General features: G+C 34.3%; 1 protein-coding gene across 2 annotated transcripts; it reads right to left on the bottom strand.

Moving 5' to 3' along the window:
- Positions 1-744: 744 nt before the first annotated feature.
- On the bottom strand, positions 745-14,362 carry OSR1 (odd-skipped related transcription factor 1). 2 transcript variants are annotated; one of them, XM_073674119.1, is made up of 4 exons: positions 12,842-14,362; positions 5,942-5,996; positions 2,705-3,378; positions 745-1,737 (listed from the first exon to the last, which is right to left on the bottom strand). In XM_073674119.1, exons 3-4 carry the CDS (start codon positions 3,346-3,348, stop codon positions 1,602-1,604), a joined length of 780 nt encoding a protein of 259 aa, XP_073530220.1. In that variant the 5' UTR covers positions 3,349-3,378; positions 5,942-5,996; positions 12,842-14,362; the 3' UTR covers positions 745-1,601. The 2 variants fall into 2 exon arrangements, with proteins under 2 accessions (XP_073530220.1, XP_073530219.1); XM_073674118.1 differs by lacking the exon at positions 12,842-14,362 and adding an exon at positions 9,504-9,774.
- Positions 14,363-15,033: the final 671 nt, after the last annotated feature.

The following is a 15,033-nucleotide window of genomic DNA, read 5'->3' as shown; positions in this document are numbered from 1 at the left end:
AATCAGAGAAAAATTGCATTTGCATAATAATATTAAACGCGCTGTAAACACCTTGTTCTATTAAAATGCAATCATTTTGCACACTTCTTAAAATATGTGGCAAATTTTTGCCTATCTGTTTGGCAAGCCAACATTAAATTAGTACAGATTTATGCTATCATTTTCAAAAACATTTACCTATATTATATTAAACCTGTTGCAGATGCTCCGCTCCTTTAAAAAGGACCACTGACCAAATTTTTCACGTTGAGCTGGACAAACTATGTAATACAGGTGCAGAGCGGAATAAAACTTTTTATTATTATTTTAATTTTGCTTCTCTAATGCGGAGATATGAGCAATGAAAGTATTTTGCACATAATGAGTTAAGTTTTGTTAATTCCAAGTGGTTGGCATCAGATAGCAATTCATTTCTGGAATAGAAGTACACGCCCCCAGTAAAAGCTCTCTGATAACTTAACAAAAGTTAACAGAGTAGGTGCCAAGGCGAAATAAGAAGTTTCATTCCACTCTGCAGCCACTATAACATCGTGTGTCCAGTTCAACATGAAAAATTAAATTAAAAGTTATGTTTAAACATTTGCCCACTTTTCTCACAACTTTTGAAAAGTGATGAGAGAAGAGCAATACAGAAAACTTTGTGCTCAAAAATTTGCAACTGTACTTTTGCCCCAAGAAAAGTGAAATACGGGCCTCGATCAATTATCCTCAATGTGAAAACTTCCCATGATTCGGACAGCACCATTTGAATATCTCTTTTTTATTGTACAAATCCAGTGACAAGTGGTAATTTGTATATCAGCATAAAGTGCCAAAACAACCATAGAGCTATTGCGACAAAGAAATAAAAATGCCAAAAGAAAAAAAAAAGTTAAATAAAATAAAAAAAAAAAAAACACGAAATAACATGTAACATATTAAATAAAACTGGAATGTTATCTGTTTACACAATAACTTGAAATTTGGTACAAGATGCAATAAAAGAAAATGTAAGAGGCCCCCACTCCATTCCAGCATGCAGTCTGAAGCAAAGCATATATTACACACGGTGAGCCAAAAACATTCCGTTTTTTTTTTTTCCCTTTGTGATCAAAGTGTAAAAAAAAAAAAAAACTTTCACTTTGTTTTCCCCCCCAGAAAATGTAATTAACAGTAAACAATAAGAAGGGGATGTGACAGTGACAATTTAATTACTGACTGAGACGCTCCTTCGAGATCAACAAATGACAACAGAAAGGTGTGAAAATACAAATGTGGAGACGTTACGCCTCTGTCTGGAGGATTTATAAATAAAGTAACTCATGGATCTCATACTTCTTGTCTAATGCCGAGTCCCGGTCAATTCTGCTGAGTGTACGAGCAAGATGAGAAGGGGCCTCCACTGGAAAAGTATGATGTTAGCACCCCCTCTTGGCACATAATCTGACAGTGCCACCACGTCAACTCGATTCCAAAAAGCTTTATCCAAAAAAAGTCTCATCCAAAAAAAAGTTTCTTGTAACAGAGAAGTATTTTGTCATATGTACACATAGACACAGTACGAGTTAAATAGTTTTTAATATAGATTTATATATTTATCATAGTCTTTAGAAGTCGAGGGTTCAGCACTTAATTTTTGATGGTTTTAGTTCTTTAACTTGTGTGTGAAGAGTTTTGTGTACGGCCAAAGTCCTTGACTGACAAAATCCTTTGCCACACTCCTGACACTTGAAGGGTTTTTCTTTCGAGTGGATGTACCTGAAAATATAAACAAAAAAATGAATTTTATTTTTGGTCGATCCTTCATATCAGATTTATGGTGGCTTCAAATACTACTTTTATTCCAAGCCATTAGTACTGGGTATAGTTTGAACAAACCTGAGATTGTAACCTAAGAGTCTCTTTTTGAGGGTATTTAGGACTAAGAACTTATGTTTTGTAGTCCCTGTGGCTACAAGCCATCAAGATGTTGTAGAGCATCTCATGAACATTTGTTCTGATTGACCAGGAGTTGACAACACCTAAAGATTACCATGTTTGGAATCTTTAAAAATCAGAATATTTTTTACGGACACCTGAGAAAATTCAATTAGGACTGTGTAGGGTTCGAGGGTCTTACAAGCAAAAAAAATGCTAATCTCATGGAAGACTATATCTCATGGAAACAACTGTATTTGATGGACATCTGAGAAGACATCTTAGGTAGAACCCAAGTTTAGAATCCCCATGATTCTTTGTATAGATGTATGTGTGTTATCCAGTTTGCTAAACTCTTGACAATTTTCAAGTCCTCTTCTATATTGAAGGCAGGAGAATCTACAGGTGGCTTACGTAGCTACATGCAAAACTGAAGCCGGAAAATTGCTGAGCATGCTAGGATTTGTAGTATTTTTAAAAAAAATTGTTATGCAAAATGGTCCAAAAAATGAAGTCTATATAACCAGGAGCAGATAAAGAAAAAGCAGAATTCTGATGGTTATGCTTTATATTATTAGAAACACTTGTATAGATTACATATGTATATTCTTCAGCTGGAGATTACTTAGGAAATACGAACCCTTATGGTTTAAGCATATCTAAGTTTTATTCTGGATGTCTGCATTTGATTGCAGTCCAGAACATTGCTGCAATATTTATCTCACACCTAAGTAATATCCCATATTCCATATATTCATAGTTATATATATACATGTTTATGGCATATGAGATGTATTTGAGTTCTTACCTGTGGTCTCTCAGATGGTCTTGTCTTCTGAACGCCTTGTGGCAAATGTCACAAGTGTAGGGTCTTTCGTCTGTGTGGGTTCTTTCGTGGATCAATAGATTATATGATTTCGTAAAATGTCTCCCACAAAATTTACACACAAATTCTTTTTTCGTTTTAGAAGGTAGCCTCCCTCGCGTGGGTTTCTTCTCTGGAGTAAGTTTGGTGACATCTAAGAGAGCACCAAGACTGGAAGGAGAACCTTGCCCATCCAGTTGAACCAGTTTGCAATGGTCTTCTTGTGTGGCAGCCACAGCCAGGTTGGCAAAGTCAAATCTCGGTTTGATTTTATTGGGCAAACCTGTAGACTCATGTTTGGGGTGTATAATATGAGGAAAAAGAGGAAAACCTGGGATCTGGAACCTGGTGTCTATCAAGCTGGATGCTCCTGGTACTTTGGAGAAGGAAGATCTGGGCAGATGTAATGCTGGGTATCCCAAGGTCCATTGATGAAGATGAACTGCATGCAGGGCACTGAAACCATACAGGTTGGGTATGTGGTCAGCAGGTACTGGAAGACCATTGAATGCTTGAAGGAAGGAGTAGTTGGTCAACTGCAGAGATGGATGGATAGGCACTGGAGCTGGTAGCGTTTTGCTTGCCATTGTGATGAGATCAAAGTTCCCAGCAGAAGACTGTAGAGAATACACAACGCGAGTTAATACAAGCACTTACATAACACATAAATGAGTGTGAAACAAGGCAGTAAGCCAAAAATACAATAAATCATGGTCATTTAAAAAATATAAATTTTGGAGATTATTAATAAAGGATAATTAGCCAATTGTCCTTGTGGGGGTCACAAAGAGTCGTTTTCTCCAGAGCTATAGCTTTAAATTAAGCTGCCCTATCCTTACAACTGAACACAATGATCAAGACAGTGTGGCTTGTTATCAACTTCCTTGGCAGCCAGCCGCCAGGGCACAAGTCTTCTCACAATTCCATCATTCACTCCTCTAAGGCTATGTTCACATGTCCAGTAATCATCCGTTAGGACAGATCCAGTAGCAATCCGTTGACAAAAAAAGTTGTGCAAACACAACTTTTTGTTTCCGCCTTAAAAAAACACTGATTTCTACTGGATCCATTTTTTTAACATTGAAGCCTATGGAAAACTGTTAAATAGCCATCAGTTTTTCTCCCATTTGAAAAGGATCCGCTTTTTGCTTACTAGATGTGAAAAAATAAATATATATTGGACATGTGAACTTTCATGTGAAACTGATCCAGTAAGCAAAAAAATGGATCCTTTTCAAATGGGAGAAAATCGGATTGCTATTTAACGGATCCTTTTTCCATAGACTTCAATGTTAAAAAAATGAATTCAGCTAAAATCTATTTTTTTGAGGTGGACAAAAAAAATGGTGTGACGTGAACATATGTACACATGTCTAGTACTCATTAGTTAGAACAGACCTAGAAGCAATCCAACTTTTTTATCCACCTGAAAAAAACTGATTTCTACTGGATCCTTTTTTTTAACATTGAAGTCTATGGAAAATGGATCCGTTAATTAGCCATCCGTTTTTCTCCCATTTGAAAAGGATCTCTTTTTTTTATTACTGGATCACTTTTAAATAGAGGATTGCTTGAAAGTTCACATGTCCAGTAGTAAATATTACATATTTTTCCCCACTACTAGTAAGCAAAAAACTGATCTTTTTCAAAGGGGAGAAGAATGGATGGCTAATTAACAGATCCATTTTCCATAGACTTCAATGCTGAAAAAAAACGGATCCATTAGAAATCAGATTTTTTTTTGCAGGAGGACAAAAAAACTTATGTCTGCACAAATTTTTTTGTTCTTACTCCAAAAATTCAAGGCACCGGATATCTTCCTTCTACAAAAATTATTTTTATTGACACCAGTGTACACACAGTAAAAGGATATGCAAAACTCTCCAGTGCAAAAATTGGGAATATGTAACCAGATCTGCTGGTCCTTGTAGTACTGTCCTAGTATAGAAATATTATAGCTCTATATTTTCTACAGTATTTTTTTCCCTATTTGTTACAATATTCCATTGTCAGCTACTTAGTTTTAGGAGGCTGACCTGGAACCATACATATGCACATAATCGAGCTTTTTAGTTTTATGTATGTATGAGATATATGAGATTATGTATGAGATTATGTATGTATGAGATATAAGATTATGTATGAGATATATGAGATTATGTATGAGATTATGCATGTATGAGATATGAGATGATGTAAGAGATTATGTATGAGATATACGAGATTATATATATATGAGATATGAGATTATGTATGAGATATATGAGATTATGTATGAGATTATGTATGAGATATATGAGATTATGTATGAGATTATGTATGTATGAAATATGAGATTATGTATGTATGAAATATGAGATTATGTATGAGATATACGAGATTATATATGGATGAGATATGAGATTATGTATGAGATATATGAGATTATGTATGAGATATATGAGATTATATATGAGATTATGTATGAGATATATGAGATTATATATGTATGAGATATGAGATTATGTATGAGATATATGAGATTATATATGTATGAGATATGAGATTATGTATGCGATATCTGAAATTATATATGAGATTATATATGGTTGAGATATGAGCTGATGTATGAGATATATGAGATTATGTATGTATAAAATAGGGAAATTAAGACTCCAAGGGACTGATGTGAAGGATGGCAGAGCTACTGAATATGTTGGTGCTATAAAAGCAGCAGAAACTAAAAATATAACATTCTATTACAAAATATCCATATATGCAGCAGATGATGATGGTTGCAGTAGTAGTATAACTGATATTAACTTTACTTGTGTCTTTGATGTTAAATGCAGATTATCTACTGTATATTAAATATGCAGAGGTGGAAATATTTTTTATAATGCCAATATAAATATATCCAGACATGGTGGCACAATATAACACATTATAACTAGCTCCCAAATAATGATATTTCTATAGCGCCAACATATTCCGCAGCTCTTCACATTACAGAGGGGACAATAAAGACATTACAGAATGACACATAGATCAGCAGATCCAGGAGGAGAGAGGATCCTGCTCACAAGCTTCTTACAATGCAGAGCAGCAGGTGCAGCTCAGCAGAATCCACCTGACATTATACTGATACTTCTCACTCCTGAGTGCTTATGTTATAGCAGCAGGATGATCAGGTTCTCTTACCTCTCGATCGCTGCCCTGTAATGATGTCGTTTTTAATAGATGGCTCCAATGTTACCTAAAAGAAGAAGAGGGAAGAAATGAAGGTGTGCAGCTTAACCAAGATTTATAGACCTATCAAGAACAATGAATTGTTATGTATAATATCCAATATGGCTAGCATGTAATAACTGTAAGAATTATGATATACCACACTCCAGAGTAGGAAGAGTTAAGGTACCCCCTTGGGCTTGCATTTGCTCTCTGTCTGTTATCCTAAACTACCTACTTTTTCCTCTTTTTTTCTGCAACATATAAATTATATTAATTCTATTCGAGGTAAAATAATTAATGCTTTACACAAACATATGCAGCTGAGTCGAGATTGTCAGGTTGTTTTACATAGAGCTGCAGTCAAACCCTACTCCATTAGCTTTATTAAGTTAGGAACTACTTAGCCGAAAAGTGTTCACTGCAACTTCATGTATACAAAAGTACAGAGGAGGGAAGAGAGAGAAAGAAAGAAAGAAAGAAAGAAAGAAAGAAAGAAAGAAAGAAAGAAAGAAAGAAAGAGAACAAGAGAGAGAAAAAGAAAGAAAAAATATAGAAAGAAAATGATAAAAAGAATGAGATAGAAAGAAAGAAAAAAGATAGAGAGAAAGAGAGAGAGAAAAAGAAAGAATGAGAAAGAAAGAAAAAAAATAGAAAGAAAGAAAAAAAGAGAAAGAATGAAAGAGAAAGAAAGAAAGACATGCTAACAGAAAATTTTAATTGACATGTTTTATATAAATTTGCAAGAAAGAAAGAAAATAAAGAAAAAGAAAGAAAGAGAAAGAAATAATTTGTAGAAATTGTATTCCAACATGCCACAATATTCTATTTAACATGGATTATTATTAACATACACAAATGCAGCAGAGCTGAGTTTGTCATTTGGCACAGCTTTTCCTGACATCATGGGATTCAAAGGACTTCAGCATCACAACAGCAAGTGATATCACAATGGTGTAAGATGGGACAGTTTCCTCATTATTTGGCTGTAAATTGCTACCACAGCCCTATTAATATCAGCCTTGTGTGCTACATTTTGCTCTTTCCTTCATTCTCTGCTCTGTGCCATTAGATCAGTGACATGTCCCTGTGAAGCTAGTCCATGGTGAGTCCACAACCAGCCACAGCCAAGGCTCCATGTTACATGAATATTGTGTCCATGTGACATTATATGACATCTGATAATAAACACACAAATTATCCCCCTGCAGAATACAGTCCTATGTATTATCATCTGCTCCTCTGTAGCTGACAGTGTTCTGGGGACATTATCTACAATGCAGAATATTGGAGAGAGAGGAGAAGAGAGGAGAAGAGAGAAGAAGAGAGGAGATGAGGCCCCTTGGCCACTGACACAGAACCAGCTCTGCCAAGAGAATCTCCCCTGCAAACTGAGCTCATCAGCTCTATCCCAAATCCCAGTTCTGTATTACACATAGTAGACATTTTCTATAATATTATATATATATATAAACGTTTTCTGTATATCTATATTTTCTCAACCTGTCACTTATGTAAACTTTGTACAGAAAATACATAAAAATCTTCTGGAGACACTTTAAACCATCAATGACAAGAGATTCCATTCTGAAAAGCTTAGAATAACATTTAAATCAATATCTATAATTAAATTACAATTTAATCATACTTTATGTCCTGCTGGTATTTATTACATAGACCAAAGCAAGAGGGACAAAGCAAAAAATATACTGAAATACACATGTATAGCAGATCAAAATTAGACTCCATTCTAGAGAATAATAATAATAATAATGAATTGCATAGTAAAGTATTCAAATAATAAATACATTAATAAGGTATATAAATAATAATAATAATTTTGCACAGCAAAGTATATAAATAATAAGTGCATTAATAAAGTATATAAATAATAAAATAATAATGTTGATAATGATAATAATAGCAAATTACATAATAAAGTATATAAATAATAAATGCATTAATAAAGTATATAAATAATAATAGTATTATTATTTAATAATAATAAATTGCACAATAAAATATATACATAATAATAACAATATTAATAACAGCAACATCATAAGGTGTATAACAATAGTAAAAAATATCAAATATTGCATAAATCTAAAAAACTGACAATATGAAAAACTGACAATATAAAATTAAGGATACAAATACAGTCAAATAAAAATTGCAATAATAAAATAAAATAAAGAATGCTTACAATACAAACGATTATAACATTTAAAAGTAATAATATTTAGACTACTACTACTGCTTTAAATTAATATAGAACAGAGAGGGTGATCTGCAAATGTACAACTTTTTCAGCTTTTACTATAGTTTTAATGATCCAAAGATGCTTTAAACAGAATATTTTCAAATGTACAGCACCATGGGATTATTGTTGGTTTAAAAATAGTAATAATAATAATAATAGCAGTAAAGTATAATCGTGTATGATTTCTCACATTTTTAGTAGCCTGCATACGTAGTATCATAGATATATCGATGTAGCAGGGGTAAATAGTAATGTTACTCTCTTCTTCTATATTGTTATAAATGTTTCTGATTTATGATGCTTATAATTGTAGTAAGTAAATATTATTACCAAATAAACTACACGATATGCTACTATCACATATATAGATAGATATCTACATCTATGTATCTATATATATATATATATATATATATATATAAATATATCGATATATATATAGTTATATAAATATATATATCTATATATCAATGTATATAGCTATATATATATATATCTATCTATCTATCTATATATATATGTATATACATATACATCTGAGTATACTATTTACTACCAAATGTTTACATATATATTATACTTTGCTGTTATTATACTTATTTTTTTAAAAACTGATTAATGAAATATTTCGCTCTCCAATATCCTATATTTTAAATATTTTCTAAATTAGGATTTGAACATGTATTATTCAATCGATCCAGTTGCTATATTGATATATTTCCGCCTAACCTTAGATGCACCTGTTGATGTATTCAATCCTGCAGCTACTGGTTATTAACAGTAGCTAGAATAAAAATATTATAAAAGCTACATAAAAGTTATATAAAAGTTATAGAGAAGTTTCAACCTGCAACTTCTATCCTGCAATCCTTCAGTTCTATGCAAAATCCCAGATAAAACATGTATCCAAGTGACAAACATGCTTTAACACAAACTCAGCTCTGCTACATCTCTGTGTTACAGCTATGGATGCATCTCCTGAAATCTCAGCATTTATGTCCTGGACCGAGCAGCTCCTATGGGAATATCCCTTATTCTACCCGCTGCAGGCTGTCCCTCCACAATACACATGGGATTCTAGCAGAGCAGACAAGTTACAAGCCACCATGGCTCCCAGATCCTCTGACTCTGACATTAGCCTCACACTATAGCCATCTGCAGTCAGGATACAATATGTAACTGTTCCTGCTGAGAGGAGAGAAAAGGCGATAAAAGTTCTGAAAAGTTTTTGCAAAGTTCAGAAGTTTCGGAAGTCACAAGTTAGGACTTTACCTGAATAGTGTAAGTGGCTCCTGGGTGGAGAGGACTTGTAGATGCCTCACAGATGGAGAAGATGGAAATGTAGGCTCCTGTGACTTTCTCTGTGTAGAGGGTCAGTGTCCCCCCTGCTGTCACACACTGTCCAGGCTGCGGCAGGAAACTTGTTCTACATCCAGACTCTCAGGTAACCCGCACAGTCATCCTCCTCCCGGAGCTGCTGCTGCTCTGTGACTCCCAGCAAGACTTCCCCAAACTCTACTGAACTTTATCTCCAGCCGCCTCCTTATTTCAAGCAGGCAGCGCGCATGCGTAGCAGTCTGTCCCAGCCAGCCCCCTGCACAACTCACAGCAGGGGAGAGAAAGTCTCTGGGAGAACTTCAGAGTTTGTCTATTACAAGGTTCTGGTCTCCTGCATGTTTAGGGCAGATGTTGGCAACCTGTGGCTGGTGTCTGAGGGGGACTTTATATCTAGGAGCCCTGGCTGTCCTGATTCTTTCATGAGAATGCTTAGAGTATGTGCAAACTGTGAAAGCCAAACTACAGCTGGGGGAAGACATCTTATCATAATATAGCAGAGCTGAGTTTGCAAAATAACTGTTCTTGTATTTGATTCAATGCTGGTATCACATTCTGCTGTTCTACATAGGACTGCAAGTAATCCTGATCTAAGATGTCCTATGCTACAGTAAAAGTACAGAGCTCTCATCTATCTATCTATCTATCTATCTATCTATTACCTATAGAATTATCTATATGTCTATTACCTATCTATGTATCTATCTGTATCTATCTATTATCTCTCTATCTACAGTATCTATTCTATCACATATCTATCTTTTATCTATCTAGCCGTCTATTATCTATCTATCATCTATCACATATCTATCTATCTATCTATCTATCTAGCCGTCTATTATCTATCTATCTATCATCTATCACATATCTATCTATCTATCTGTTATCTATCTATCTATTATCTATCCATGACCTATTTATCATTTATCTATCAACTATCTAATTATCTACCTATGTATTATCTATCTATGTATCTATCTGTATCTATCTGTATCTATCTATTATTTGTCTATCTACAGTATCTATTCTATCTATCACATATCTATCTTTTATCTATCTATCCATCTATCAGCTATCTATTATGTATCTATCTATCTATTTATTATCTATGCATTACCTATCTATCATTTATCTATCTATCTATCTATCTATCTATCTATCTATCTATCTATCTATCTATCACCTATCTAATTATCTATGTATCTATCTGTATCTAGCTATCTATTATCTGTATATCTACAGTATCTATCTATCATCTACCTATCTATTCTATCTATCTATCTATCTATCTATCTATCTATCTATCTCATCTCTATCATCTAACTCCAGTCTATCTATCTATCTATCCATCTATCTATCTATCTATTTATCTATCTATCAATCACCCATCTAATTATCTATCTATGTAATATCTATCTATCTATCTATCTATCTATCTATCTATCTATCTATCTACATCTATCTATTATCTATCTATCTGTCTATATCTATCCATTATCTATTTATCAATTAAGCTAATATCTATCTATTTAACTCACCTCTATCATCTAACTCCTATCTTTCTATCTGTCTATCTATCTATCGATCTATCTATCTATCTATCTATCTATCTATCGATCTATCTATCTATGTATCTATCTATCTATCTCATCTCTATCATCTAACTCCAGTCTATCTATCTATCTATCTATCTATCTATCTATCTATCTATCTATCTATCTATCTGTCTACATCTATCTATTATCTATTTATCTGTCTATATCTATCTATGTATTATCTATTTATCAATTAAGCTAATATCTATCTATTTAACTCATCTCTATCATCTAACTCCTATCTATCTATCTATCTATCTATCTATCTATCTATCTATCTATCTATCTATCTATCTATCTATCCTAAATTGGGTACTTCACTCTCTGCTGTGTGCACTGACATCTCACTGGGTGGTGTACTTGTACTGTACTTAGTTTTGCTCTGGTAATTTCTACATCTGTTTAATCTGGTTCAATAAAATTGTTTCGCAATCTACAATCCGAGTAGGATTCATTGTGAATGATTAGTGAATTGACCAGATTTTTCTACCAGTACAGTAAGTATAGATACAGAATAGTATGAAACTTGTGCTTCCATTATTTATGACAAAGCTCCAGAGACCCCAGATTTGTATTACTTTGCTCTTGTATAAATGATTAACAAATGTACAAGATAATAGTGTATCTATCTATAATAAATATACTCCTACTTGTCCCATAATATCGGCTGCAAAGTTAACATAACTTTTTATAAGGCTTTTTATGATGCCATTGTGTGTAAGGCATGTAACCTGCACCCATTGTAGATCATGGGGAGATGTGCAGTGTAAAGTCCTGTCTGACACCGAGATCACAGTGGGCGAGATGGTGATCGGTAGCAGCGAGCACAACCTCTGTCACCTCACTCTGTCTCATTTGTACTTAATTTGTGATTCGAATCATTCGATTACTTCATTCAAGTTCATTGTAAATAACAATGATAATATAAAACAAATACTTGGCCTTCTGTCACTTCTGCATTTAGCTTTTTTTTATCTACTATTGGTTTGGTGTTTTCACCTGTTATGTGAGAAAACCGATATAACTCACTCCTGGGTATCATTACTAAAGATATAGTTGTAAGTCTGCATTCAGACAGCTGGGTTGATTCATATGAAGTCCTATGTAAATGCACAAATAATGTTAACAAACGTTAACAAATCTATCTACAGTATTTATTTATCTATGTGTCTATCGATTATTGGTATGCTGCCTCCATTTTCTCATAATATATATATATATGTACTACAACAATCTCATTAGACTCCTGTATTCCAGTAATTGAATTAACTTGACTCAGTATATGGTCGATTTAGAAGAGTGGTCACAGTACACACACATATAGAAACATCTGCGACTCATCTCAGCCACAGAGTCCAATTGAGCCAATGTGATCCCCCCTTACAGCAGTAGTCTGATCTGGAGCTGTGTCCAGGTCTGTACTCGGAGGCTGCTGCACTGATTCCTTGCCTTATGTCATTGCATAGTATAGTGGATGGGAGATTTACATTTGTTATGTGGCAGGGACAGAACAGATCTGACAAAGGACAAGGTGACAGCTGCAGCTTCCCTGACAATACCATGATAACACACTCACACCTTATTGTATCCATGCACTACATAGGGATGCTGTTGCCTGTGATGGCAGCCGCCTGGCCTCATACATGATTACTGCCCATATCAGCACACCATCACACTTACCTCCACAGTGCGGTTCCTCTGCGTTCTCACATATTTTCCATATGTTTTTCATTATTCTGTCATATCCCATCCCTACTTCACTCTGTCATAGTCTTTATTCTTGCCCTACATCTTTCTAACAATATTCAATTCTACACTGTAGATGCTATCTTACCTAACATAGCCCAATTATTCTACCCCCCACCCTATCTGCTTTAAATGATCTGACTTGTTCTGCAGATCCTATATTATTTATCCTATATATTACCTATTCTACCAATCTTATCTAATCCTACTTTTACCATACATTTTCTAGCTTGTTTTACCTACCCTGCAGTTCCTATCCTACCTACTCTAGATTATTCTACACTGTGGATACTATGCTACATAGCATAGCCTAATTATTCCACTCCACACCTTACCTTCTTTATATTATCTTACTCACGATGCAGATCCTACATTATCTATATTTATGCTTTACATTACCTAGCCTACAGATCTTCTCTAATCCTACCTGTATCCCACCTTTTCTAGATTGTCCTACCTATCCTACAGATCCCATCCTAACCCTATCATACTTTTTCTATTTCTTCTTACCTACCCTACCGTTCTTCTCTACCTCTGTCATACCATGTCTAAATTATCCCACCTAACCTACCCTGTGCATCCTATCCTTATCCTACCGTTTATTTTGCCTAAATGTCCTTACCCTACCTATTGCCTCCTACCCCATAACCTGCCAATTCCATTCTTGATTATCCTACCTATCATGAACTTTTGCCACCCTACAAACCTTCTCCCATCCTACTCTTGTTCCAACTTATCCAAACTAAATGCTAAGTGCCCTATAGACTCTTTCCAATTGTTTCTATTGGTTACTATACTGCCCCCTCCAAACTACCACTTTCTTCAATTCTACCCCTACCCCATCCTGCTCTTCTTAATTCCATCAAACCAACAAACCATACTCTGCCATAAGGAGCCCTACTATGGACCCACGCTAAATTAACCTACCATACCTTACCATTTTTCTGGTATGCCATCCCATATATATACAATATCTGTTCTAAAGATTTATTGTGTCCTATCCTATATATCACTATCCTACAGATATCACTATCCTACAGATATATCACTATCCTACAGATATCACTATCCTACAGATATATCACTATCCCACATCACTATCCTACAGATGTATCATTATCCTACAGCTATCCTACAGATATCACTATCCTACAGATATATCACTATCCTATAGATATCACTATCCCATAGATATATCACTATCCTACAGATATCACTATCCTACAGATATATCACTATCCTACAGATATCACGATCCTACAGATATGTCACTATCCTATAGCACTATCCTACAGATATATCATTATCCTATAGCACTATCCTACAGATATCACTATCCTATAGATATTACTATCCTACAGATATATCACTATCCTATAGATATTACTATCCTACAGATATATCACTATCCTACAGATATCACTATCCTGTAGATAATACTATCCTACAGATATATCACTATCCTATAGATATCACTATCCTACAGATATATCACTATCCTATAGATATCACTATCCTACAGATATGTCACTATCCTATAGCACTATCCTACAGATATATCATTATCCTAGAGCAACATCCTACAAATATCACTATCCTATAGATATATAACTATCCTACAGCTATCCTACAGATATATCCTACAGATCTTTCACTATCCTACAGCTATCCTACAGATATCACTATCCTACATATATATCACTATCCTACCAATGTATCGCTATCCCATAGCACTATCCTACAGATGTATCACTATCCTACAGCTATCCTACAGATATATCCTACAGATCCTTCACTATCCTACAGCTCTCCTACAGATATCACTATCCTACATATATATCACTATCCTACCGAAGTATCACTATCCCATAGCACTATCCTACAGATGTATCACTTCACTATCCTACAGCTATCCTACAGATATATAGCTATCCTACAGATATATCACCATCCTACATATATATAGCTATCCTACAGATATATCACTATCCTACTTATATATATATATAGCTATCCTACAGATATATCACTATCCTACAGATATATAGCTATCCTACAGATATATCACTATCCTACAGATATATAGCTATCTTACAGATATATCACAATCCTACAGATATATAGCT

The sequence above is a fragment of the Phyllobates terribilis genome, unplaced genomic scaffold (assembly GCF_046119375.1).
Source record: "Phyllobates terribilis strain yellow unplaced genomic scaffold, ASM4611937v1 Scaffold_3__8_contigs__length_932513732, whole genome shotgun sequence".
NCBI classification, from domain to species: domain Eukaryota; kingdom Metazoa; phylum Chordata; class Amphibia; order Anura; family Dendrobatidae; genus Phyllobates; species Phyllobates terribilis.
Note: the sequence above shows the minus strand (reverse complement) of the source record. Positions and strands in the feature narration are given on the sequence as shown.